The sequence below is a fragment of the Nestor notabilis genome, unplaced genomic scaffold (genome assembly GCF_000696875.1).
Source record: "Nestor notabilis isolate BGI_N333 unplaced genomic scaffold, ASM69687v1 scaffold32202, whole genome shotgun sequence".
NCBI classification, from domain to species: domain Eukaryota; kingdom Metazoa; phylum Chordata; class Aves; order Psittaciformes; family Psittacidae; genus Nestor; species Nestor notabilis.
In genome coordinates, this window is record NW_009917519.1 from 1 (window position 1) to 24,799 (window position 24,799).

A 24,799-nucleotide genomic window follows, 5' to 3' on the forward strand; every position below is an offset into this window, starting at 1 on the left:
GGCCGGAGCCCTCTGCCCCGGGGCAGGCGTGGCCGGAGAGCAGAGGTACCCGCTGACGCTGGGCCGACAGCCGCAGCAGCGAGCTGGAAGGCTCCCCCTAGGAGGTGGTTTGCTTTTTTTTTTGCAGCCTGAGGACAGCAGCTCTTGAACTTCGGGCTGGATGAGGAAAGCATAAGCCTGGTCTTCCAACTAACCCCGCTAACGCTTGATGTCGGTGGCTTTAGATGCCCCTGCAGTTACTGGCGAGTGATTTGGTGCCAGGCAGGGCTAAAAAAAGTATCCCCTCATCTAGGAGGAGAAGTCTTTAGAGTGCCAACGGCACTTTTGTTGGGGTTAAAGACAAAGTTAGTGTTTTGGGGAAACGGGTGTAAATACGCCTTGCATAAACTGGAAATAGGCTTGCCAGCGATTTATGGGTGTGCGTTGATGGCATGTATAGCTGGAACAAGTTTATACTAATATAATCGAGCAAATAACGGCACCGTTTGACAGCTGAACAAAACAAGTAAAATGTGCGTTATTTTGGCGCAAGAGTTTCGCTTCTGATGGTGTATCGTTTCAACTTGCTATCTGAGGACTTGCATTTTCAAAGAAAGAAATACCTGCCTGCTACAGCTGTGTGTAGGCACTGCGCCGTGTGTTGGCAAATGCTTGCTTGCCAAGGGTCACAACAGGTCAGGGGAATAACTGCTGCTCTCATTTACAGTGTTAATATATCAAAAGCCTGTAATACACATGAACAGCATTGCCATTTAAATTAGTACAGTGTTCAAAATACAAAAAGAAGAAGGAAGTCTGTGAAATGGATTATTGACCAGCCTTTTCTGTTGTCTTTGGCTGGTTCAATATGCTAAGCAGAGTGAATACTGCAGGTGAAGATGCATTTTCCCTGGAAAATGTTTAGGGGACTCAAAATGAGTTAAAAGCCTTTAGGTGATTCCTGAAGGCTGAATGTTTACTCTTGATTTTTCTTCTGGGATGCAAAAACAGTTGGTTATAAACCTGCTGAGTACAATGTGACCTTAGGAACTTTTATGATCAACTGTTACTTTGGTCAGTGGCGGTGCAAGTTACATATGAAAAATGTAGCTTTATGTTCAACTAATGCATATGTCTGAATCAAATAGATATTAGCCCAACATCAGTTCTAGGGGCCATGCACTGGTTTTGAATGCCAGGAGACACTGCTGTAGAGCAGACCTTGCCTCTTGGCAAGCCATTGCAGTGGTCAGCCTAAGCTCCCACTGCAAAAATGTGCCCCAGAATTCCAGTGCAAGATGTGAAGGTCTGGAAACTTACAAACTTCCAAAGCCTAACAACAGAAGTGGAATGCACTGCACAGAAGTAAAAGTCAGGTACTCCTAGAGTGTGCTTAATTTTATCCTTCTCATACATAATTTGTATACATTAGGGAGATGGGCAATGCTTTGATAACTGTTCATTCAGAGATTTCAGGGTGTGTATTTTTCTTGTTGCTTGACTTCTGGACAACTTGCAACCTTTTTGTCATGCCACATAATGCTATGAAAATTTTCTCTGTCAGCAATGCTCACTGCCTCCACAGTTGCTTTGTGGTGACAGATCTTTGTACCACATCTCAGCACGTTGTTATGTGTGCCGATGCAGTTGTTTGTGCAACTACTGCAAAGTAGGTCAGTGGGAGAGGAAAAAAAAAAAAAAGGCAAGCAGAAAATTTGAAGGTGCTTTTGAAAAGGATCATTTCACATACTCCTTTTACTCTGCAGTTTCACAACCTGTTTGAGCCAGTTTGACTGTGTGTTGCTGTGAAAAGTCAGTCCCAAATCCCACCTTACACCAATCTCTTATCTCCATGCCTTTGTGCAGATGCTAGCCCTTGAACACAATTGTTCCTTAAAGAAGGAAGAACAGGAACAGTGGGAACGGGTCTCTGATCCAATTTTTCTGCAGCTGAGCCATCTTCAGAGCTGACGTAGGAGCAGCAGCAGGAAGAGAGGGCAGCAGCCGCCTGGCCTCAGACTGTTTAATCTGCTTGAGAAAATGGAATTGTACAGGCAACTGAGTGAGCACAACTGAGGCAAGGCACACTCTAGAGGGTGAAAGGAAGATGAATGAGCAGTTAAAGGTAGCGATTATTGCACCAGATCACCCAATAAAGTGAGTATCAACACAGAACTTCAGCCTCACTATGTTTTGCAGTGTTAGAGGATCTGAGGTCCATTTTCTTGGTTTACTTTCAATGACAACAGCACTGCATAGTGCTAAGAATCCTGGTGCGTATCCCTATGCTGAGGCTGCCAGACACCTGCAGTACTAAGATTTTTGAACTATTTCTTTGAGAAGTGCTACTACATGGTGCGTTTGCAGGAAAACTTCAAGGATTTGCAGTGTGCATGCCCTTAACCTTGAAAAATGCTTTTTCTCTGTTTTAGGGACTGTTGTTCTTATTTTACTAAATTAGGCTGTAAAAATACTGTTCCCTTTTATACATGCAGAGTAACACCAGGAGGAGCTTAGAGTTGCTGGGGCAATGGCCTAAAGGAAGGGAGAACACAAAGGTGTCATCACTCCCACATCTGAGAAACCTGATCTTAAAACTGTTGGAAATTAGTCCTATTCAAATATCATACAAACATCTGTCATCATGGTGAGAATCCTGACTTCTGAAGGTGGTTATAAGTCATGCTACAGTGAAGCTAACATCTTCCCAGTTGCTACAGGACTAAACCATAAATCCAAATATCCTTCACAAGCAAAAACCATGCAAACAAAAAAAAAAACCCCAATTAAGTCAGATCATGTTCTGGTATTTCAAGTGTATTTGAAGCTATTTTCAAACTACCACTTTCCCCAGCTCCTCCCACACACAGCTTAACTCTCACAGATCTTTTAAAACCAGGAAGTGTTTGAAGCAAACAAAGACTTCTTCATATTTTGATTCTTTCTTCCAGTGCCAAGGATCTGGTTCACCAGTTCGTTACTCTACTTGCACATTTGTGTATTCAAATGGCATATTGACCTCACGTGTGTGCAAGATCAAACATGGGGGTTAGCATACTCTTTTAGCTTTTGGGTATGTTTTAGATTCCATAGCCATGAGACAGGTCCAAGGTCGAGGAAGAACATAGTCTTGTAGGCTATGCAGGATGTAGCATGCATACAGCACAGCAAGGAAGGAGGATTAGGGCCTGAGTTAAATCAATCTTTGTGGCTAATGGGTGGGAGGTGCAGGGGTAGAGGTCCGATATGTAGCTGTTGAGGGCAATTGGAGTCTGCTGGTATTCTTACGGCCTTACCAACAGATGGACTAGGTCGGAGATACAGTCACAAGAAGTGCCTGTGCGCTGTAAATGGAATCACACCTCACCTGGTAAGAACATCAGTTTGTATCCAACACAGCTTGAGACCTATGAAAATGTGTCTCATGAGGAAGACTATAGAAAGGTGTGGTGAACTTGGAAAGGTGGCCAACATGAGAAGTGCAGACATAGCCAAGTAATGCAGCCATCTGCATCCTGGTAGTGCAGACAGAACAACAGGACAGAGAAGACCGACATGCACAGGTCACTGGACGTGCATGGCATTGGAGAGATTGTGGCAGCGCTCCCAGCTGTCAGTCATGACTCCATTCCAGGGTCTGAACAGCCTTTATTAATGTAGCTTGTTTTCATGGAACAGTGAATCTTTTCACATTTTTCACAAGGGCAGAGAAAACCCTTATGTGTAAAATACCTTGAAAGACCAGTGCCCTACTTGGCTTTCTCTGACCCACATGTAGAAACAATTGTGTATATTATCAACTATCTGTAAGAAAAGCATGTTTTACAGGCAATCCTCTTTCCTTTAAAGGACTTTGGGACTGGACAGTTCATTCAGTTTGTTTTAAAGTCTAACCTGATAGGCTTCAACCCTTTGTGAAAACTGCTTATAAACAGACATAGCAGTGACTTTTTCTCTACCCTCAAACTTCCTTCAGAGTGGCTTGAGCAATGCTCTCACCTCTCGCGTTCAATTCATTCTAGGTAGAAGAGCAGAAACAGAGAGGCGAGCAGGAATCTGATGAGGTCAGGAGCAAGGTGACAGAAGGCAAGGATTTGAGTCCCAGACATGAGCTACAAAACAAGTTTAAGGAACCAGTTCCAGAAATATGAACCCTTCTAGAGAATTGCTTTTGCTGGAAATATTAACCGTGAAGAAAGAAAATTGTTTTCAAATCAAAACACGAAATGAAAGAAATATGCAAGTGGTATAACAATATAAACTTACCATACAGAAAAGAACCTTAATGCTGAAGGTCTTGTGTATCTTAATATATGAAGAAATACATTAAATATTTTTTTAAATAAAACCAAAGGGAATAATACTTTATTTATCACCTTAGTACAAATCAAGAATAACTCCATTCTGATCAAGTAGAAATAAAGTGTCTCCTTTACAAATCGGATATAAGGGAGCCTTGAGATCATTAAACTAGATTTAAGTTAACATCTCCAGTCAGGAACATTTAACCTCTAAAGGACAGCTGTTGGAAGTGGGAAAAGGGCAGTCACAGAAAGGGACTGCAGACTGGGTTAGAAGGGAAAGCAATCTAAGAGGCAATAACACTTGCAGGGAGGGAGATGCCACTGCTAATGGCAATCCTGTCTGCGGAGCAGCACTTCAGCTAAATGCCACTGTTAAAAGAAAGGGTAATGGCTCCAAGTTAGGTGTTACCATAAGGAGCTATTCCAAAGGATTTTGGCAGAATATTTATTCCGCTACGGCTATTCCAGTTGTTCTCTGCAAATACAGCCAACTAGGCCATCTGGTCTCTTGGTCTGGCTGGAAGGAACAATGAATCTTACAAAAAACCTGCCCAAGAACAGGGAGAGTGGCAGGGTGGTCAGCTGGAGTCAGTTGTAATGGAATGGTTTTGGATTTTCGTGCTGAAATAAACTGAAAAAGCCAGTTACTCAGTTTTGATGGAAGGAAGGGCTTTGCACAAGCATAATCAAAATACTTAATTCGGAGTGATGTTGGGGCAGTCTTCTTAAGTTAAGGTGGCTGATAGAAATGTATTGGTTAAGGAGAAGAATGAATAATTTCAGCTTCTTACAAGTAAATATGCAACTACATTGAAATGAAAAATGGGAAACAATAGTACAATGGCTAAAGAATATAAATAAATATAAATAATATATATACTTGTACATTTTTATATCAAAATATGAACAGTTCAGCCCCCTCTCCCACAAATTGCTTCAGATAATGACAGAGTTGTTACTTCCAACAAGTGGCAACAGTGTTTGCTGGACAGTCTGGATGCTTGCCAGCTTGCTGTGGCAATCAGGCTTTGTCACCTTCTGTTAGCAAGTAACAAAGCTAAGAGTTGGAACTGCCCTGGAGTGTTGTCCCAAGATGATGCACAAATAACAGCAAGACTGTTAATCAGCATGTTGTACAATATTAAATTCTGTCTTTGGTTTAATCACAATGTCAGTAAGTAGGACCTCAGGGATGTAATGTCCGACAGCATTGTGTCTGCCAAATATATTCATCATGCTTACCTGGGCATCCACTAAACATTACTGGTGTCTGATTTTCATTTAAATAATCAGGTTTGCTAAGAAGTTCGTTAAAACTGGTTTGGTTTTTTTTGTTTGCTTGTTTGGTTTTTTTTGATCTCACGGGAGGTAAAACTTCATCTCTCTTGGACTGCCTGCATTTTGCAAGCACCCTTCAGAAAGCTGGCATCATGTCCATATGGGGAAAATAGGATTATAAATTCTGGCAGGTTAAGTCTAAGCGATAATAAGGGAAACAAAAAAGAGTGTGAAGAACAGTTTGCAAAAGGTAAAGGGACAAAGAGTAGACCTTTTTAAGCATATCAAATAGCTTGCTGGAGAATTTATAGGAGTAGGCCCTGCTGAGAGGAATACAAAAAGAGCGCTCAGAGAAGATACTGCTTTAGCAGAAAAAAACAGGCTAAATTTTTGGCATTGGTACACAGTGTTCCACAACTTCCCGACCTACAAATTACTGAAGGCTTAGAGAGTCTTCTAGGTATACATGGCCACACGCTGCCTCGCTTTTATACTTTCCCATTGTGCCTACTACTGGTAACTGTCAGAGCCAGGATGCAAGTCTGAACCAGATGTTCGATATAGCCATTCTAGGCTTTGCTGTGGTGTTTTTTTTCTTCAAATTATATTCATTTGGTGTGCCTATATTGCCAGTTCAGTCCAAATCAAGACAAGACTTGCTGGCAATATATGCAAACATTTCCTGTAGTCAGCAGACTAGCTAAAACATGAAGCAGGACTTTCTGTGTCTGTGGTCTGCCTGCAGAGCTCGTCTATATACCTGAGCTGCTGACACAGGTAGCCATTGGGCAGTTGGAAGGTTCCAGCTCAGGAGAGCACATGTGATAACCTGCCCTTCTGAGGACAGTGCTCAAGGGCATTTTTCACTTGAAGCATTAACAACTGTCTTGAAGGGAATAAAGTTTCCATTAGTTGGGGCCAAATAAACCAGCCAGGTTTTGAAACAGAACAGCCAGTAGATAAGGCAAGTAGATGAGGGCTGGATGGGTGTTATAATAGCCTCAGGAGATTTATCCCCTCAGGACATTCGTATCATGTACTTGATTTCCAAGTAATTAAAGTAATATGCTGATAATAAATTTGTGCAAAGCAGCATTACAAATGCTAATGAAATTTTCCAAAACCTAGCAAATTGGCAGAGGAATTTCTTTTGAAGCTTAGAATATAAAATCCTTGTCAAGCTTATATACTGAAAAGACTGGGCTTGTCGTTTAATGTAGCTCTCTTACTTCATGAGGGAAATGAGTGGTATTCCTGGTTCTGGCTCAAGATTTGTTGTCTACACATAAACATTCTTCTATTGTGAATAATAAAGGACTTCCAGTGAAAGTATGCGGCTGTGTACCCAATTCCACAGATACACCATCACTTTAAGGCAATGTAAATACAGGCTGCTGCTGGAGGGGATAATCTGCCATTCTCAGTGCCCTGGATGTATGTTCCCAGCCAGCAGGGTAACCGGACCAGGGAACTGCTCTATTTATAAATAAATAGGATCACGGAAAAAGTGGAGATAGACGTTGTCCTTTGTGGTGGCAGCCCCCACCTTGGCTTAAAATTAGGAAGGAATCGCACATTTTATAAAGAGATAGAAATAAAATCCAGCTTTGAACTGTCAGTTTTCCTGTATCCTTTATCTTTGGGCTCAGTTACTGTGCTGATACTGTGCTCCTTTTTTACAGTAAAAAGCTAGTTTGCTGCCAGAACTACGTAGACAGAAAATGCCACTGCATTGATTCCAAATGTGATCAGAGTGATTCTACAGAAAAATGCAAATGCCATCTGCTGAAAATGGAACTCAGAAGAAAAGAAAAACTCTCTGTTAAGCTCATAGCCCTGAAACTTGACGAAAGAACCTGAAAAAATCAGGGTATAATAGCACAGCTTACTTATTTAATCTAGTTACCCTAAAAATAATTGATGCTGGGAGAAATAACCTTATTATACATATTTTTTTAATGTGAAAGATGTATTCATCCATCTTTCACCATATGCCATATTTATTACTTTCATAAATACGAAGTAAGAAGTATGGTATAGCAAGTACAGATGGAGAATAAATCCTTGCAGCTCTCTGCCACTGGTTCTGTTCCCTCTACTTTAGAAATTAGAAACCTGATATAGGAATGAAAAAATTACTTTGCGAAAGTCTTTTTCTCTTGCTGCTGATAACATTATCTCTCACATTCTTTGATCAACAGAACATTTAGCTAAAGGAGCAGTTTAGAAGTCTCTTCTATACTATCAAAATTAGGAAGAATATCACAATATAAAAACTAGCAGGTAGAGAGTATGAATGACACCCAATAGAGGTGTCAGGTATAAACTGTCTCTATGCCAATTTTTAGCATAATCCTGCCTGTAGCACTGAGATTTTGCTTTTGTGCCATGGTTGGAAGCTCAGTGTTTTATTCTTCCAGTTGGATTAAACTGTTTCAATGAGAGATAAAGAGATTTATTTCTTAATATGATTCAGCCTGTCCAGCAATCATTTAGCTGTAAATGCCACTGGTTTAAGGCAGAGCTTCCCCACTTAGTTTGAACGGGCACTGTCATCACAAAAAGAGATGGCACTGCACATGTCAGTATCAGCAGTGGCAGCAGCAGCTTCTGGCTGTGTGCAAGGCTGCACATGCACTGTAGGAGATGTGGTTCTAGCCCTAGTATTTCTCTAAGTCCTCTGCTAGTCATTGGACACAAGGTGGAGGAGGAAGAGGCATTTGGTCATTGCCTGTCTCCTCCAGGGTTGTTTTGAAATTGCTGCCATCCCATGTACCTTACCTGCAGGATGCCTCTTTCAGAACTGAAATCACACACAAAGTTTTAGTGCTTCCCATTCATAGATTTTAAAGCAAAGGCCATTAAAACATCGTTGCATATTTAACATCACTTTTGCACATGGGTAAAAGGAGAGATACAGAAAAGGCCAACATCTTCAAAAGCATTAGTGCCTAAGTCTTACTGAAATCAATCAAAGCTACAAGACTAACAAGCTACCGACATCTGTGCTCAGGTGACCTAAATGGAAACTCTGTCCCACGCATTCCGAGTTCCACCTCACTTCCTGAAGTCATACCTGTCCCTCCAGCATGCAGCAACTGTTCATACAAACAGAGTGTACAGAAATGCAAGACATGCCTTTTTTTTTTTAAAGATTGAAACCTCCTTTAATGTTCAGAAGTATTTCCAGTTCTTGGAGGGAACCACTAGGTAACTGCCAATGACAGACTCCCATAAGGTTTTGAAAAGCATACTTTATTTAATAGGCACATCATTGCTTTAATAGCACTGGGCTGCACAGCTCACATCACCATTTGTAAATGGTTTTGTTTGATTACATTGCATTTCCTCAGTGTCGGTAGGATTCAAGTAAAAAAGTTACTGCTTTTATTTCTCTGTCATTTCTCAAGATGGAAAAACAAAAAAACAGTAAACAACTAGCGCACAGGAGCATAATACAGACAGAACTGCCTGCGATCCTGGAGAACTCAAGACAAACTGAAACTCGAGCACTGAACAGTTAAAGCTGCAAGACAACCACACTACATTTGCTCAGATGGGATTTTGCAGTATGCAGGATAGAGGTGAATCTTGCCCACTGATACAACAAGGAACTGACTTTCTTATACTGAGAAACAAAGACTGTCCAACACAGACAAAAATGAGGGTTTCAAAACAAAAAGCTCACATGAAATTAGCTTCCTTATTATTTCAGATTATAAAAGTTGTACTCCCTCAAATGTAAAAGTTAAAGGCCTTAAAGAAAAGTACTGCTTACAGAACTCTAAACCTGCAATTTAATCAGCTTTCTCCCCTATATTACAACTCTTTGTAATATGATAAAACCATCTTTAAGAGACAAAAGCATAGCATTCTGGATTATTTCTGCAATTAAGTAGTTTACTTGGTTGATACATTTCTTCCCTGAAAAACTGCATTTTGCTATTTTATTAAATTCCACCAGTAGAAGCATACAAAATCAGAAATCATTAGAGGAAAATAATATTGCTCTACGAAAGAAAAAAGCATGACTTCTAACATAGTTTTATGAACATTGTAGAAGAAGCGCGTATGGCATTGAAACCTTTTGAAAATGGAGAAATATTTTGTGAGTCTCAATACTTTTAGGTTTTACATTCTATTTTCTGAATGGATATTTCAAAGTTAACATCTTGTAATTTTTTTATATGTTTTTTCTATCACTGTATAGGACAGACAACCTAAAACCAACAATGCAGAAATCTAGCATGCTGCACACTTTAATATACAATAGTTACTTTAGTTACTAGCACTTTACACTGACGGTACCTACTGTATTTGTAAAACTCATTTTTAAATCAGCTTGTCAAAGCTTTTGAGAAGCAATCTGGGCAATAAGGTGGGTATTTTTACTGTCTACTGTGAAGACGGCCAATTACAGAATCAGAGGTCGCTCTCTCCATACAGTGCTGATGAAAAAGAGGTGTAATCCAGAGCCCCAGGAACAGAACCTGGGCCGGTGTACGGAGGCATTCTCTTGATGCAGTATTGAGCTTGCTCAGGAGGCAGCTCTCGGCGTAACTCATCTGCCAGGATATAAGGCTGGGAAGGGGGAAAGGATTGACAAATTCAGTATGTATTCTTCAGACACAAAATATTTTCTGTAGCTGTGACTATTAAACTTGGACATCCTGTCTGTTTTTCTAAGACCAAATATTTTCCTCAGTAAATTCCATCCTTGATGTTTAGTTGAAGGGGAATATCCTACCAACAAACTGATTAGATCAAAATCCAGTCTAAGGCTACGTGTCTGTGTATGTTAGCTACCAAGCAGCGTGCAGCCATGTGTAGACAGCTCATCCATCCATGGATAGCTAGTCCGTATCTCCAAAGCACACTGCTGCCCCTTCTCCAGAAACAGGACAGGCACATTTTCAGTTAGATCCTGTTAGCTTTAAGGTCCTAATATATTTGCAATAAAGATGAATTATTGCTTTTAATGGTTTGTATTTATGATATGAAAGATACCCTCCTGTTTAAGAGACTTGACATTATTTAAAATAGCAACGTAATGAAAACTGTTTTTTCCTGAGACCTTGGCTTTCACCTTCCACATGAATTGCTACTAAGAACATGTCTGGAATTCAAAATGTGATCCACAGTAACTGGGATCACAAAATCAATACAAACTGCCAGAAGGAGAAAATCAATAGAGCGAGCTTGGGCAAATAGGGCTGCTGTGATCTCTCCTTTCTCCGTAGCACAGAATTGGTTTCCTGGCAGCACTGTTTATGGCCCTGACTCCTTCAGAAGCTCTTGTGTTGCCATTATCCTCCCTTTCATCTTCATACACCACTCATTCAGCAGTGGATCTGGCTGTGGGAAGGAAAGTACGCCAAATTCAAAGCTTCCTCCATGAACCCAGTTAGTAGAGGAGGCCTCCTTCTCCTCCTGCTCCTCCTAGGGTAGGGGTACACCACATTGCATCGCCCTGTTGAATGAGCTGTTAGGTTGCAACATGGTTCACCATTAGGTGTAGTCTTGTGCAACTGACCCTGGCTATGTTCCGGAGAGCCAAACTCTGCATTGAAACATCCAGACAACATCACAAAAGGCAAAATTATTTCCCCTCTAATCAAGGCTGTTGTGTGGAAACAACCTGATATACAATATATCCGTTATACAGACAAACTGCCTAAGTCTTGTCTAAGATGTCAAATTTTATGTTGCCTCTTTGGACATGAGGGTATACAGACCAAGTCTTGAATTCTGCAGCTATTTCAGCTAAGAGTCTTGTTTCCAAACAAGAAGAAAAGGCAAGGGCTTTCTCTGAAGTCTTACAACCTGAAAACAAAGCTTCACTCTTACTAAAAGGCTTGTGTGGCTTTCAGCAAAGAAGGGCTAAATAGGAGAGCTACTGAATCCTCTCAGACAGCAGCACGATGACTGACCTTATCTGAAGCCAGGATTCTGAAGGAAGCTATCACTTGCTCAGCCGTGTCTGTGTCTGCCGTTTCTCTGGTCATGAAGTCAATGAAGGACTGGAAAGTGACAGTTCCTTGCCCATTGGGGTCAACCAGAGACATGATTCGGGCAAACTCAGCTTCACCCTTTCACAGAATACAAAACAAGAAAAAAAATGGTCACCATAACATCAGTCACAAACAGCCCCTGTCTCTCATGAACCAGTAGGGACCAGTGGTTACAAAGTCTTTAGAGCATCTTCCTGACTTAGGAACATAAATGTCAGTGAAATCTGGGATCTTCAATACCCACCCCTCTTTTGTAAAAAGAACTCAGTGCTTTTGAAAAATGTACTCCTTGTCCTAAATACATAGTATGTCTCTTTCAATTAACTTTCTGCAACTTCTCCCCCCTCCCAGCCTCCCTCAGTGCCTGTTTAGCCTGTTTTAATATAACACTTAATTTTCCACCCCATCCTAAACCCACTGTAATTTAGGTACCGCAGAGGGAAGTGAAACAATAGCCTAAGAAGCAGTGTACTTACTTCTTAGTTCAGTGTGTCTAGAAGGGAAACAATTCTGAAAATTTCATTCCAAATATAGGACAGATCAACTAAGGCTAATCCTTTTTTCCAGTAAAAAGGGTGCATTTGGGGGTGAAATTTTAGAATAAAAAAAGTGAAGGAAAGAAAATGCAAGCCCCGAAGCTAGTGTAGGAGAATTAAACAGCATCAAACTCATTCTTCCTCAGGCAGATAAAAAATGAGAAAGCAAAAAAAAAAAATTACTAACTGTTAATTTCAACTCTTAAAGTTTCCTTAATTCAAAGAGCAATGCAGTGAACCATAGAATATGGCTTTCAAGTGTCTAGTTTTACTTCTAATTTTCTTTTTTCACCATTTGAAAATAGAGAAAAGCCAAAGAAACAAGAAACTAGTATCTCTAAAGTGTAAATTAAATTGTTAGTAATATGCCAATTCAAATCAGCTTTAGCGCCGCTCTGATTAATGTTATAAACTGTAAGCAGAATCATTTGCCATTGTTTCTTAAAATTCATACCAAATCATAACCCATTGAAATTAAGCAAGCTCTGAAATCATCGTGGTCCATCAATCCGTTCTTCCTCTATTGACCAAAACAACGTAAGGAATACAGAAGGGAAGGTTTGAAGAATCCAATTTCCAGAGAGACGAGGAGTTTAGACCATTGGCATATTTGATCCAGTGTATGAACATATTCATTGATATTGCCCAAGCAGGTCACCGGAATCATCATCAATTTTAAAGGAGGAAGAAGTAACTAACATGTTACACACAAGAAACAGACATTTTCACCACAAAAAGTAACAGCAGGAAAGGTGAGGGGAGAGATAAGGGATAAAAGGAGGTGAAGGAGACAATACGGAAAACACAACCAGAGAAGATAAAGAGAAGGGGAATGAGAAAAGTTTGTTACTAAACTAGTCAAATTCAGGAGATGCTCAAGCTGCCTCCCTAATATGAAATGTCTTTGAAGGTTCTGCATGGGATGCTGTAGTGGCTAAAAGTATAGTTAAAACCAAGTCTGAAAACAGTGTGTCACTGACTGTTTCAAATACTCCACTCCAAGGCTAAGGTAGGTACATTATGAGAGCTGTGTGCTGACATATGGGAAGTACAGGGATTTTCCTTCTGACTGCAAGACCTGGACTCCAGCAGAGAAATGTGCACACTGGCTTAAAGACTTCCAAGACTTAGAAGGAGAACAGCTGAAGACCTTGTATAAAAGGAGGTTGCTTATTTTCCAGGCAGTATCTTATCTGTGGCATTCCTATTAAATGTCACTCTAGTAAGGAAGTAAATAAATGTTTCTTCTGTGTTGTGATACAATGTAGCTGTTATGGGAGAATTGTGTCATCCTAAATCAGGAGACAGCAACAGAGAGCTTGTACAGAGCCTGAGGAAAGGAAAAAATAGCAAAAGTCTGAGTGCAAGAAGTGTAGGAGCTCCTCGAGTTACCTAGTAGATTCCAAATAAACCATCTCAAACTAAGTAAAAGAAACAACTTGAAAGGTCTTTGAAAAATGCATAGAAAAATATGGCTCCAAGTAATGCTGACAGTCCATCTAATCTAGCTGTCTTCCCAGGGGCAGGATCTTTTCAAAGTATTATGACCAGCACATTGGAATTTAAACCCACAATCTCTTTGGCTGTTACTATACTGATATATCTGCAAACAGAACAATATCAGTTTCCTCTACCTGCAGGTCATTTCCAACCTGTCCTAGACTGATGAGGCAGGCTTTAAATTCATCAGAATGCAGATTGTCAGATTCATCCTAGCATCCCATCACAGGTGCATGCATTTGGGAAAGTGAAAGGAAAGAAAGAAAAACCACAGATCAGGTTAGTTGGTTAGTAAGGAACATTCTATATATTGCAATGAATTACCTAAAAAGGATACTACTTTTGCAGCTTCGTGATTTAGTTTTTTTCTTAGTAGAAGAGGGTCCTTACTTCAACTACAGAGTTAAAACTACGCTTCCTCTACAGGTCCTTTTTTAACATTTTTGCTGACAAGGCACTTTTTATTCCACTGAATTGCCATTTGCTTCCTTCATTTTCTGTTGTCATATAGTGTGTGTGAGATGCAGTAAAAAGATCACTGAATCTGAGTGAAACATTTTTTCCCCCCATTGATAATACTTAACAACTGAATATGCATATCTCAAAAGACAGTAGATGTACAAAATGGATTTATAACTGGCATAACTTATTTTCAGTTATTTGTCTTCTTTAATAACCTATACATAAGGTTTTGCTTTGAAAACTGACTTTAAAAAAGCCCCATTGAATTCCAGGCTAAATGGCTCCAAGTAACACTCCATGAAACTGGAGCATTGTTTTGAACCAATATTATTTTCCATCTGGCAGGTCAAGAAACCCACATCTTAAAAACAGACTCATCTTTTTCTTTCTGTCCATACCAAATGTGTCCTATCAGTGGTGTACTTCAAATTGAGTTAGCATGAATACAATTAAAGAGATATTCTAAGTTTAAATATTACCCTTATTGATTTTACAGACTGGCAGATTGGAGAAGATCCAATGTTTTCCGTCTGCTACATATTTGCCTGCTAGATGAAAAATGTATTTTTAAAAATTTCTATATAGTTATGCATAACTAAAATTATAGGAGTTTTAACAAATGCACTGGGTTTATTTAATATACTAGAAGGATAAAGTGGCACTTCATAAAGTTAATAACACCATGCATTTTTGATATATCTTGCTGTTATTATATTGACTCCCTCTGCATCAACCTCCACCAGCTCCATAAAGGGAAGATAAAAAAAAATAGCAGGAAGTCACTGATGAGAGAGAAAGCAAAGCTGCAAAACTGGAGCTGCATTTAGTTAAAAGCCATAATCACAGTGAAGCTTTTTTCCTTTAATAGTTCCATCTTAAAAGATAATTCCTGCTATAAATTATTCTGAATATGATGATCTAGGCTGACTTGAAATTCTCAAAAACCATCCTGGAGGAGACAGGCTGAGACAGGTCTCACCAAGAGTGAAGTCAGCTCATTTTACCTTACTTCTAAAGCTGAAGATATACTGGGTGACCTGATCTATCAGGTGTTGGTAGAGAACTATTAGCTACTTGCCTACCCCAGGTCAGTATGTGCATGAGCTCCCTAACCAGGCACACGTGGCAGCAGTAGTTGTGCAACAGGTAGCAAAAGGAAGATGGGAGTAAGGCCAGCAGGTCTACTGAGAAACCAGGAGAGGAGCAGTGGTTGTGTTGGAGCTCATAACCATCATCTGGTTAAGTGAGACTCCCCAGTCAGGGTCCAGGTAGCTGTGCCACATACTATAGCAGGTTTTCACATTCTTGTAGTGATTTTTTCTAACTGGCATCATGTATGTCCTGAAAAGGCATCTTTGCCTTTGCAGTGCACCAGTTTCATGGGATACAATGGTATTTTACAGTTAATGCACAGATCAAGTCCATGCAAGTGCTGTACACTGGGAAATGTTTCTTTGTACTTACTTTGTTTCAGACCAGCATTAAGCACTGAAATCAGTTTTTTAAAGCATATAAATAACTTTGCTTTGTTCATCTTTTCCTGCCAGTAAAAAGTAAAACACTGAAAGCCCTTTTCTTGTTTCATTATTAGTCCCCAGAAATCTTTCCCTCCCCCTTTGTGATTTATATGTGGCCCTATTAAAAAAGTGAGCTTCTGAGTCCAAGTAATCCATTCTTAAAACGCGTCCTTCAGGTTCCTGAACACTAATTGACCTGCATAAGCCTGATCACGTGGTTCCCTTAATAGAGAGCTCTTGTTTTTCTGTTAGTAAAATATAGGGTGGCATGATGCCATCATTTGGCATGCAGAGCTCCTACTTAAAATCTGTAGTTTGCACAAAAATCAATAGTAGAATATGTTAACAGCCATTAGGATATTACATGCAGAGCAGTTGCAGATACTTTGTCACATACTTTGCAATCTTATTAGAATGTACTAAATATACTGGATATGAAAAAGGAATCCTTGCATAAAAAGACTTCGAGATCAGTGACTGACAATGTCCCTGTGTTGGTGTCCCAATTTGTCTGCATCCCATTATTCAGCTATGCACCATTTTGAACACTTCTAAACTGCTTCTGTGATTCAGACACTGTGTCTCACTTTATTTCTCTATGCAGGCACATTAAGGAAGGAAATAAAACCCGCATTGCTAAAGATTTATATTTATACCTACAACCAGATTGTGCCTGCAGGCACAGCCTCCAGCAAGGAGTAGTGGGTAAGCAGCAGCATCCTCAGGAGTAACAACCTCTGGGGTACCAGTGTGCATACATGCCTGCTGGAAACACAGAAGCCTAGAGGGCTGCCCCCCTGACCCAAGGGAGATCGCATATTTACCACCTGACTTTAACAAGGATAACTTGTTATGGTTTCTGTGCTAGCTCATCTCTGCTGGTGGATGCACTGAAAGAGACACAACTCCTCCTGCCTGTGTAATTCTTATGTGCATGGTGCCCACTTACTGCAGTTTGAGAGTCAGAGGCATGTAGCCCCCTCAAAAACACTTGTATCCTGAATAGTTTTCTTTCAGATATTTAAGATGTAGAAGCCAGTTAAAACAATTCACCCAGATATTTAGCTCTCTTTCAAAGGATTAAGAACTGCAGAATTAAGCCCCATAATGGATTATGAACTGTAAGATTTTTATTTTTTTATATATTCTTCCTAGGGAGGAAGATAGAGATTCCTTCCTCAGATCTATAAGCAAAAGAAGTTGTTAGGTTTATTGTCTACCAAAGTACGTTCTTTAAAATGGGGAAGGGAACTACTCTGGTCACATCCTCAACACATACTAAAAGTCAAACATTAAAGTATGTCTTACACTGGAGAAATGCCACAGAAGTCAGAACTATAGAATGCCTAAGTGATTCTGTTGTGCTTAGGTATTTAAAGCCTACTCCTCAGGGACAGTGTTCATTTTTGGGATCTTTTCTGGCTATTCATCGCTGTGAATAGAAGTCCATTTCTTTCAGTGTGTTTTTTTAAACCCTGCCAGGCATTCAGAAACACTGCTAAGCGCAACAAAACTTAACACATACACTGCTAATTCCATCTGACATAGGAAGGATCTAAAAATGAAAAACAAGCCTGCCTCTCTCAAACATGGTTTGTTCAATGTCTCCTTCTGGCCTCTGCAGATTGAGTCGCATCTGCCCATCAAATTACAGTGTAATTTAATCAGTTTCAGTTTCTCTTTTATCAGTGTTTCTACTATATGTCCCCTGCAGAAAGCCTGGATTGATGGCTGAGTGGTTTTAGATCTTACCTTCTTCCTTTCTTTAATTTGCATTAGGCTAACTGAGAATGTAATTGTTGCACTGTGTCAGTGCAAAAATCCTTCTAGACCAATTTTCCATGTCTGATGCTAAGAGAAGGAGTATACTAAAGGGGGCATATGCAAAATGGTCCTTTTCTTATCGTGATCCTTCCAGGCCTCTTTTTTAAGGTCTCTGGATTATATCTGTCATGGGGGAAGGTAAGGTCTGCATCTAAACGTGCAGCCCAGGCTGTTGAGGCCATAGAAACCCATGAAGCATCTCTCACTTCTGACCCAGCCATTAAGGCTTCCTGCAACAGAAGCAAGGGCAGAACAGACACTGCCTGAAGCCATGACTCATTACAGGCAGAGGAAAGGAGGCAGCCAGGGTTAGGCAAGGACCTAGGAGCTGAGAAGCACATCTGTGTTATGCGCTATTGTCATAGCCCATCTCCAACCTGCCTGCAGCTGTGTGACACGAGCACTCTCTTCCAGGCAATACAACCTGCCTTGCTTTATTGTATCCTTTACTATCTCAAATTTTTACTGTATCTGCAAAGCCTAAAGATCCGTAACAATAGAGCTGACTGGTGTAGGATTTAGCGTCTCCCTTCAAGACCTTCTGAGGCACCAAAGATGCCTGTAACATCTCCTTAGCCACTGAACCAGCCTTTCCACGAGCGTGGCAGAGAATTCATCTATGAACAAAGACACAGGGATGCTAGAAATGGCCATCTAGAGTAAGATATACTAGGATTCAGCCCTTACCTTTGGGGAGCTGTCAAATCTTTGTGCAAAGTCCCTGATTTCCCTTAATAGGGTCTCTCAAATACTGGACCATAATTTGTCCAGGCCTGGCACTCTGTCTGCTTTTAATAGCTCAAATTGCTCTGGAGTTATCTGCTCCAGTGCATTGGGAAAGTCATTTAGTATCCTACTTCTTTCCACCCTAGGAAATTTATCTCTGCTTCTGTGATGCTATCTTCTGCTTTTTTAGAAAATACAAGAAGGAATTACGCTGCACTAGACTCACATTAAGATTTTCCATAACATCTGTTCATGGTTCCTGTGTAGCTAACCTTTCCTATGCTTATGTGTTTCTTCCAAAAACAGAGGTTTGGCAATTAAGATTTTCTTTCTAAACAATTAAGGATATTCTAAAGAACATTTAGCAAACTATGACTGTCAGCATCCAATGCACATGAAGTAGAAGTCCAGGCATAGGTAACCATTTTGAGTAGAGCTGTTTACAGGACAACAGTGAAAAGAAAGTGGCATTTTGCTACAGCCTGAAATGATTTGAAGGAGCTGACTCGTGATTACAGAATAATCATGATTACAGTTAGGGGTTAAGCACAGTCTGCTAACTTCAGGAATCTGTAATGGGAAAAAGACACAGCCTGGTGCTGTATTAGGATAATCTTTTTCAGTATTTGAAATGTGAACTTGGTTTGAAGGTGGGTTCATGTGAGCACGGAGCCAGCAGAGCTAACACATGCACAGATTGTTCTCCAGCTTAGAATGTTAGGTCACTGTCTGCATGTATTTTGCTATTGTGTCTATTAGTAGCTATCTTTTTAACCTTCTATCCAGGAATACTGCATAACTTACAGAAGGAGTGAGTTGAGTTGCTTTACAGTAGTGTTTTCATTCCTACTTTTATTCATCCATGATTAGATTAACTGAAAAAACCCAACCTCTTATTTCCCACATGCAGCCAGAAATAAAAAGGATTTTCCTTCACAGCTATCAGTGCCCCAATTATATTCCCTACAAACCTCTTCTAGGGGAAAATTGTGATGCAAAGAAAAAAACCTGTAATCCAGATTACAGCTAAATTTAATGAGATGGAAGCCTCTGGCAAGCAGAACATGCTGCACTGCCTTAAAATAAAGGGGCATGTTATTTTCCAAACCGCACAGATTGATCCAGTTCTGCCTATTATTTGAACAAATACTTAACCATATTAGCAAAACTGTATTTTTTCATTACAATCAAAGAATAGAAATTAATCTTTATCTGTACAATGCTGTGATTTCATAAGGCTGACAATTCTTTGTTAACTGATTTTTTCCTTTTCTCTTTTAAAAAAAGACCATGCAACTACATTTTCAGTTTTCTAAAAGGCTTACATTTGGAATGAAAAGAAACTTGCTTTTGGGAGCAATGCATGTTGTGAGTTAAGAAAAAGCAGGAGTACTGTACCCTGTCAAAATGATTGAATGATGCTCTGAAGTCATTCATTTGTTCCTGGGTGATACCCTTGGCATCTCTTGTGAGAATCTGAGTCTCAACCTCATTGATAGTTCGAGCAATGGTGGTAAGTAGGAGCTCCCATCCAACACGGATGTGCTATGAGAGAGAAAATACTGATTTATTAAAGAATCAAATATATTCTTCTAAAAGTATAAAAAGTACAATAAGCAAAAAATCAGCTCTAAGTGTTTATGATACCTGTTTTGTACCACTAACTCTATATTATGATCAAAGATCATTAAAAATAGAAATGGCCTTCCTAAAAATATGGTTTCTAAATGGGTACTTCTTCACTAAAAGTAAAAATAAGTGAAAATAAAACAGGTCTTCTGAGAAGTCCATCGTCTGTTGCAGACTCTTCAGATCAGGGAAATCAGTTACATGGCAGAAGAGAGCAGAATAAACTAACAAGTACAAAAGGGAGTAAATGGCTACCTCCATAGTATAGTTGGTGTGCTTGTTGTCAAACACCAGAGCTTCTTGTATAAGCTGATGATCTCCTTCCAGTTTGTCAATGTTGTGTTTATAATTAATGATATTGTGCTCATATTGCTTCAGCTGATTCATCTGGTCCTCCAAAGGCCCTGTCATTTCAATAGAGCTGCGGGCAATTTCCTGTCGAAAGAAACAAAGACACCCCCCAGCCACAGTGTTTAAGCTTCAGATTTGCTAATTTGACCAATGTTCACAATAATATTTAATACTTTCATACTAAGAAGCAATAGTAATAAAACCTTCATACAGTGAAGATGATAAACTTTACAGTAGAAAACGTATTTCAAAATAAATGAGGCAGATTTATTTATGGAATTAGTATTGAGACCCCAGTGATCCTGGTATCTTTCCTTTACAGAAAGCAGAAGCTAAATAGTAATCGTTTAGCAATCGATTTTTCAAAGCTACATCTCCTGCTCACCATCAAGCTACTACTTGTACAAGCTTCCATGGTTCTAAAAATCGTTTTAAGAAGAGCTAAATACTTCAGAATCAAACAGCTGGTGAACTATCATAGAGATTGCTGTTGACCTGTACATAAAGCAGAGATCAGAAATCATAAACCACTTTGTTCATCAGCTTCTGTGCGAGGGTCTGAGACTCACCTCCATCTTGGTCTGGATCCATGGCCCAATGACATTGGCCTGAGCAGCAAACTGGCGACGCAGGCGCTCATTGGCATGCTGGCGGGCTAGTTCCTCCTGCAAGGATTGATCCCTCTGAGGCACCAGCTGCTTCACCTGTTAGAGTGGGAAAGCACTGAGTGTTAAGTAGGCACAACTGAGAAGCAAATAGTTGTGAAGCAAAACAAATGGAGCAAATAAGTCTACAGTTACTATTTTTTCTTATTAGTCTGAAGGTTGATATCAGGACAAGCCAGAAACATGATCACTATTTTATTTACCAGTTTCGTACTAACATAAGAAATAACGAACATGCTCTTGGACAGCTTGACCGGAGAGACTGACATGGAAAGAGAACACATTCTCACCTCTGTCTGGGTTCAAGTTCAAGACAATTACTCAACTCAAACTGCTATTAGAGCAGCTACTTTGTTTTTCTTTTGAAACATGGGTGATTTTTCAGTGTCCAAGTAATAGTTCTAAGAAAAGTCAGTGCAAAACATTTTATTTGAGCACAGCTATTACAATAGGATAACATGAGACACATTCTGTCCATCATGTATATCTGAAGGTCTCTAACACACTGCAAATGCTTTTTTTTTTGGCTTATCCTTCTGAATCACCTGGGAGATTCTGAATTTAGTTCTGATTGCTTTGTTTTTATAACCCATTGAAGGTGTGTTATTGTCCATGTAAGTTTATGTATTTGTTAAGTTCATACATTCTACACAATCATTTACCTTCAGCATATTACCTGTCTTGGTTCCAAATGAAATAAACTTTGTGTGATTGCTCTAGAAGCCTCTCTTTAATCCCTCCTCAGTAATTCCTTAAGGTAATTGCTAATTTCAGTCTACTTGGACAGAACATTAAAGGTCCCAAAGATGTTAATTTTTTACATTTATGAAAAGCAGCAGCTGGATAGAGACACACAAACTACTGTTCATACCAAGAGAAAGAACACAGTCATTTTCTGTTCTTTTGACAGCACCCTCTGGCCCACCTGCTGGTTGGCCACCAGCTTTGCACTAGCCCTAACTCATGCTTCTCTTGCCCTGCCAAAAAGCCAAAAATGACATAGGTATGATTGAGTAATGGGAGCAAGGCATATTGTGAAGCAAGCCTAGCAAACATAAGGGAGAGCATAAGATACTGTAGAAAGTTCATTCTGGCATCTGATGATCTAGAATAATTTACAGATTTAGTGTAAAATTCTGTGAGTATTCTCACTATTTCTAAACTAGAATACCACGTTAAAATATCTTTTATGTATTTAGCATACATTACCTTTTCCCACTTGCTACGAATCTCGTCCACAGTAACAGTGCTGTAAGGATTACTTGCGCTTATTCTCATGCTGTAACTCTGAATAACTTTTTCAACTTCATTCTGGATCGACAGTATGGCCTGTCTTTCACCATCTGCTTCTGGCAAAGTAGCTTTAAATTGATCATGTGCAGAGATTAAACTCTAAAATCAGAAACAGAGAAGGAAAGCATGATAACTTTAATGTTTCTTCCCATATCTGGAAGATTTGCTGTAAATAAGCACAGATCCTATCTCAGCCTTTTGAACACCCTGTCTACATGTACCTGTAGATACAGGAAATAATACAGGTAGATACATTCATGAAACACTCCTCATTGACTTTATCGGGACTATCACTTCTTCCATGATCTCTGGAATATTCTTTCATACCAATGAAACCCCCTGTTTATAACATTGCCTATCATAAAGAAAATGTCAAGACAGATAGGTTTTAGCTTTTTCTTACATGCATTCTACTCTCCAAGAAGGAAAAGCTTCCTTTCTTGTTTTCCCTATGACTGTATGCCAAAAAATAAACAACCATTTACCTGAATTTCCTCTATGCTATGAACAATAAACATATCCTGTAGGTCTTCCATAGCACCTTCCATCCAGTTGTTGAAAGGAGCAGCTCTTTTGGCAAACTCCAGGTGAAGCTGATCAATTGTTTCGAGCAATTTCTCTGTCCTCTGTACAGATTGGGAAAGGTACATTCCTTTGTTACCAGGCTAAGACTCCACACGCATACCCACCCATGCACAAAGTCATGCCTCTTCAAAAGCAACTGGCTGTACTGTTGGCTGATTTCACCACCTGCTTTAAGGATTCTCACTCAAGGCAATAGAACTAATTGCAGTAGATACTCTCAGCCGTAACATCTTAAAAGGGGTGTATGACCAATAAAAATGATAACAGGTGAAACTACTATTTGCAAATCAATTAAAATTTGCTAATCTTGCTTTGTAAGTATAGAAAGGAAGAGTTAGACATATGGTTTCCATCTTGGCATACACGTGTGTGACTTCCTCTTTTCTTAAGGAACACGGTTTTGGAATAGTGCTTTGGAATACTCACTACAGAAAAATTAACTCAGTGCTGGCTGCTGATTAACCTCAGACAAATATGAAAAGGTAAGCGCCTAATGGCTTTTGTTATCCTTGCTGGACACGAAATTCCTAAAGAGTGGTGGTACAAATGACATGCCATTTGTTGTTTCTTTAGAACTGTCGCTGACAGCTGAGTACTGTCAAGTCTGCAAATGAAACCACACCAAAATGAAATGGAAAGTCAAGGAAAGAATTTACTGTTGGTTGGATTCCAAAGGGCATGCTCAGTGGTGCTGTTTTCAAATCAGAAACAAATGGTTCATTCCCCAACTCCCTGCCTCAGCTGAGCTGCTGATTAGTGTTATGTGGTTTACCTCCAGTGCCTCTCTCCTTTTCTGAGTAAGTGTTCCCAGGCTGTCCCATTGGTCACATATCTTTTGGCATCTATCATTGACACTTGCAGCATCATGGTAGTCCAGTTCACTAAGAAAGAGTGAAGACAAAAATCTGTATGACTTTCTGAAAGACAGGAGCAGCTGCATTGTCCACATTCTTCCCCCTCCCCTCTTTTTTGCAATATTTCTCCTCTAGGTAAGCAAGTGTGGCAGTATAGACGTGTGTGATCTAGACATTCAGCATGTCAAGCAGCACAGCGCAGGGACAGGATTAGCCTCCTCTGTTGTGAGAAAAATCAAGTACCTATCTGTGACATCAGGTATTAAAGAAAGTTAAGGTGTCTAACCATCTTTGTCTCAGCTATTCCTGTGGCACAAACAATTTGATCTCCTGAAGAACAGAATGCTTCAGTCTGGGGCTTTATCAAGTTTCTGAAGATTGACAGTTTTCAATTAATTGGCCTGAAACATACATTTAATTTTAAATAATCCAATGATCCTTTCCACCTTCATATGCGCTGAAATGATTTAATGGAGAAACAGACTGCAGGTTGCATTCAAAGCATAATCTCTCTCTCACAAGCGTATCAATACTAATATGAGCTGCACAGATCTGAGACTTAGAATCATTTTCATCTTCTTCTCCAGGAACTCCCCACAGAGCTACACTCCAGGACTGGCTGGTTCAGAAGACAGGGATCAACAGACCAGGTATGCCACCAGCATGAATCAGCGCACCCGCAAAGGATGTAGCAGTTAGCAATGCTTTTTCACCTGCTTAATAGGCTTATATTATCCTGACAGAAAGCAACTTACTATTCCGCCTAAGACTGGATAACTTTTTAAGGCTCTGCCCTGAGATTCTGCACTAAGTCTATCTCAAATTGAATTTTTTACCTCAGTGGCAGATAATCCCTTTGGTTCTGCTGCAGCCATCATGACCATAATATAATATGTGTTTGGCACTTTGGAAGCCTGCTTTTGTTGGTATATCATCATCCACTGAATTTAGCTTTTGGCTGCTCCTGAAGGACCCTTTGCCCAGTATTAAATATTGCAGACTCTATGATTATGTGACAGTGTGGCAATATGAAGCTAAGAGTTACTTTAAGGCTTGAACAAGACATTAAGTGTAGATAGAATTTGTTCCCTTCTTTTGAGCACTCTTCTCTAGACAATTGGCAAGAGGAATGTACAGATCACTCTGCCAGTAACTTAGAGAGGTCAAAATGAGAAAATAGGTAGCTTTCCTCTGTGAAGCTATACTGTAGGGCAGGGCCAGTGTCCACGCGTCCTCTTCTAAGCTCAGTCAGAGCAATCTAGTTGGGATAAAGTTGAGCAGTATG

General features: G+C 39.9%; 1 protein-coding gene across 1 annotated transcript; it reads right to left on the reverse strand.

Moving 5' to 3' along the window:
* Positions 1–9,748: 9,748 nt before the first annotated feature.
* Positions 9,749–23,600, reverse strand: LOC104401630 (alpha-actinin-2-like). The gene is made up of 9 exons (XM_010009276.1): positions 23,433–23,600; positions 22,561–22,701; positions 21,992–22,174; positions 20,687–20,821; positions 20,022–20,201; positions 19,536–19,682; positions 12,563–12,628; positions 11,492–11,650; positions 9,749–10,142 (listed from the first exon to the last, which is right to left on the reverse strand). Exons 1-9 carry the CDS (start codon positions 23,598–23,600, stop codon positions 9,984–9,986), a joined length of 1,338 nt encoding a protein of 445 aa, XP_010007578.1. The 3' UTR covers positions 9,749–9,983.
* Positions 23,601–24,799: the final 1,199 nt, after the last annotated feature.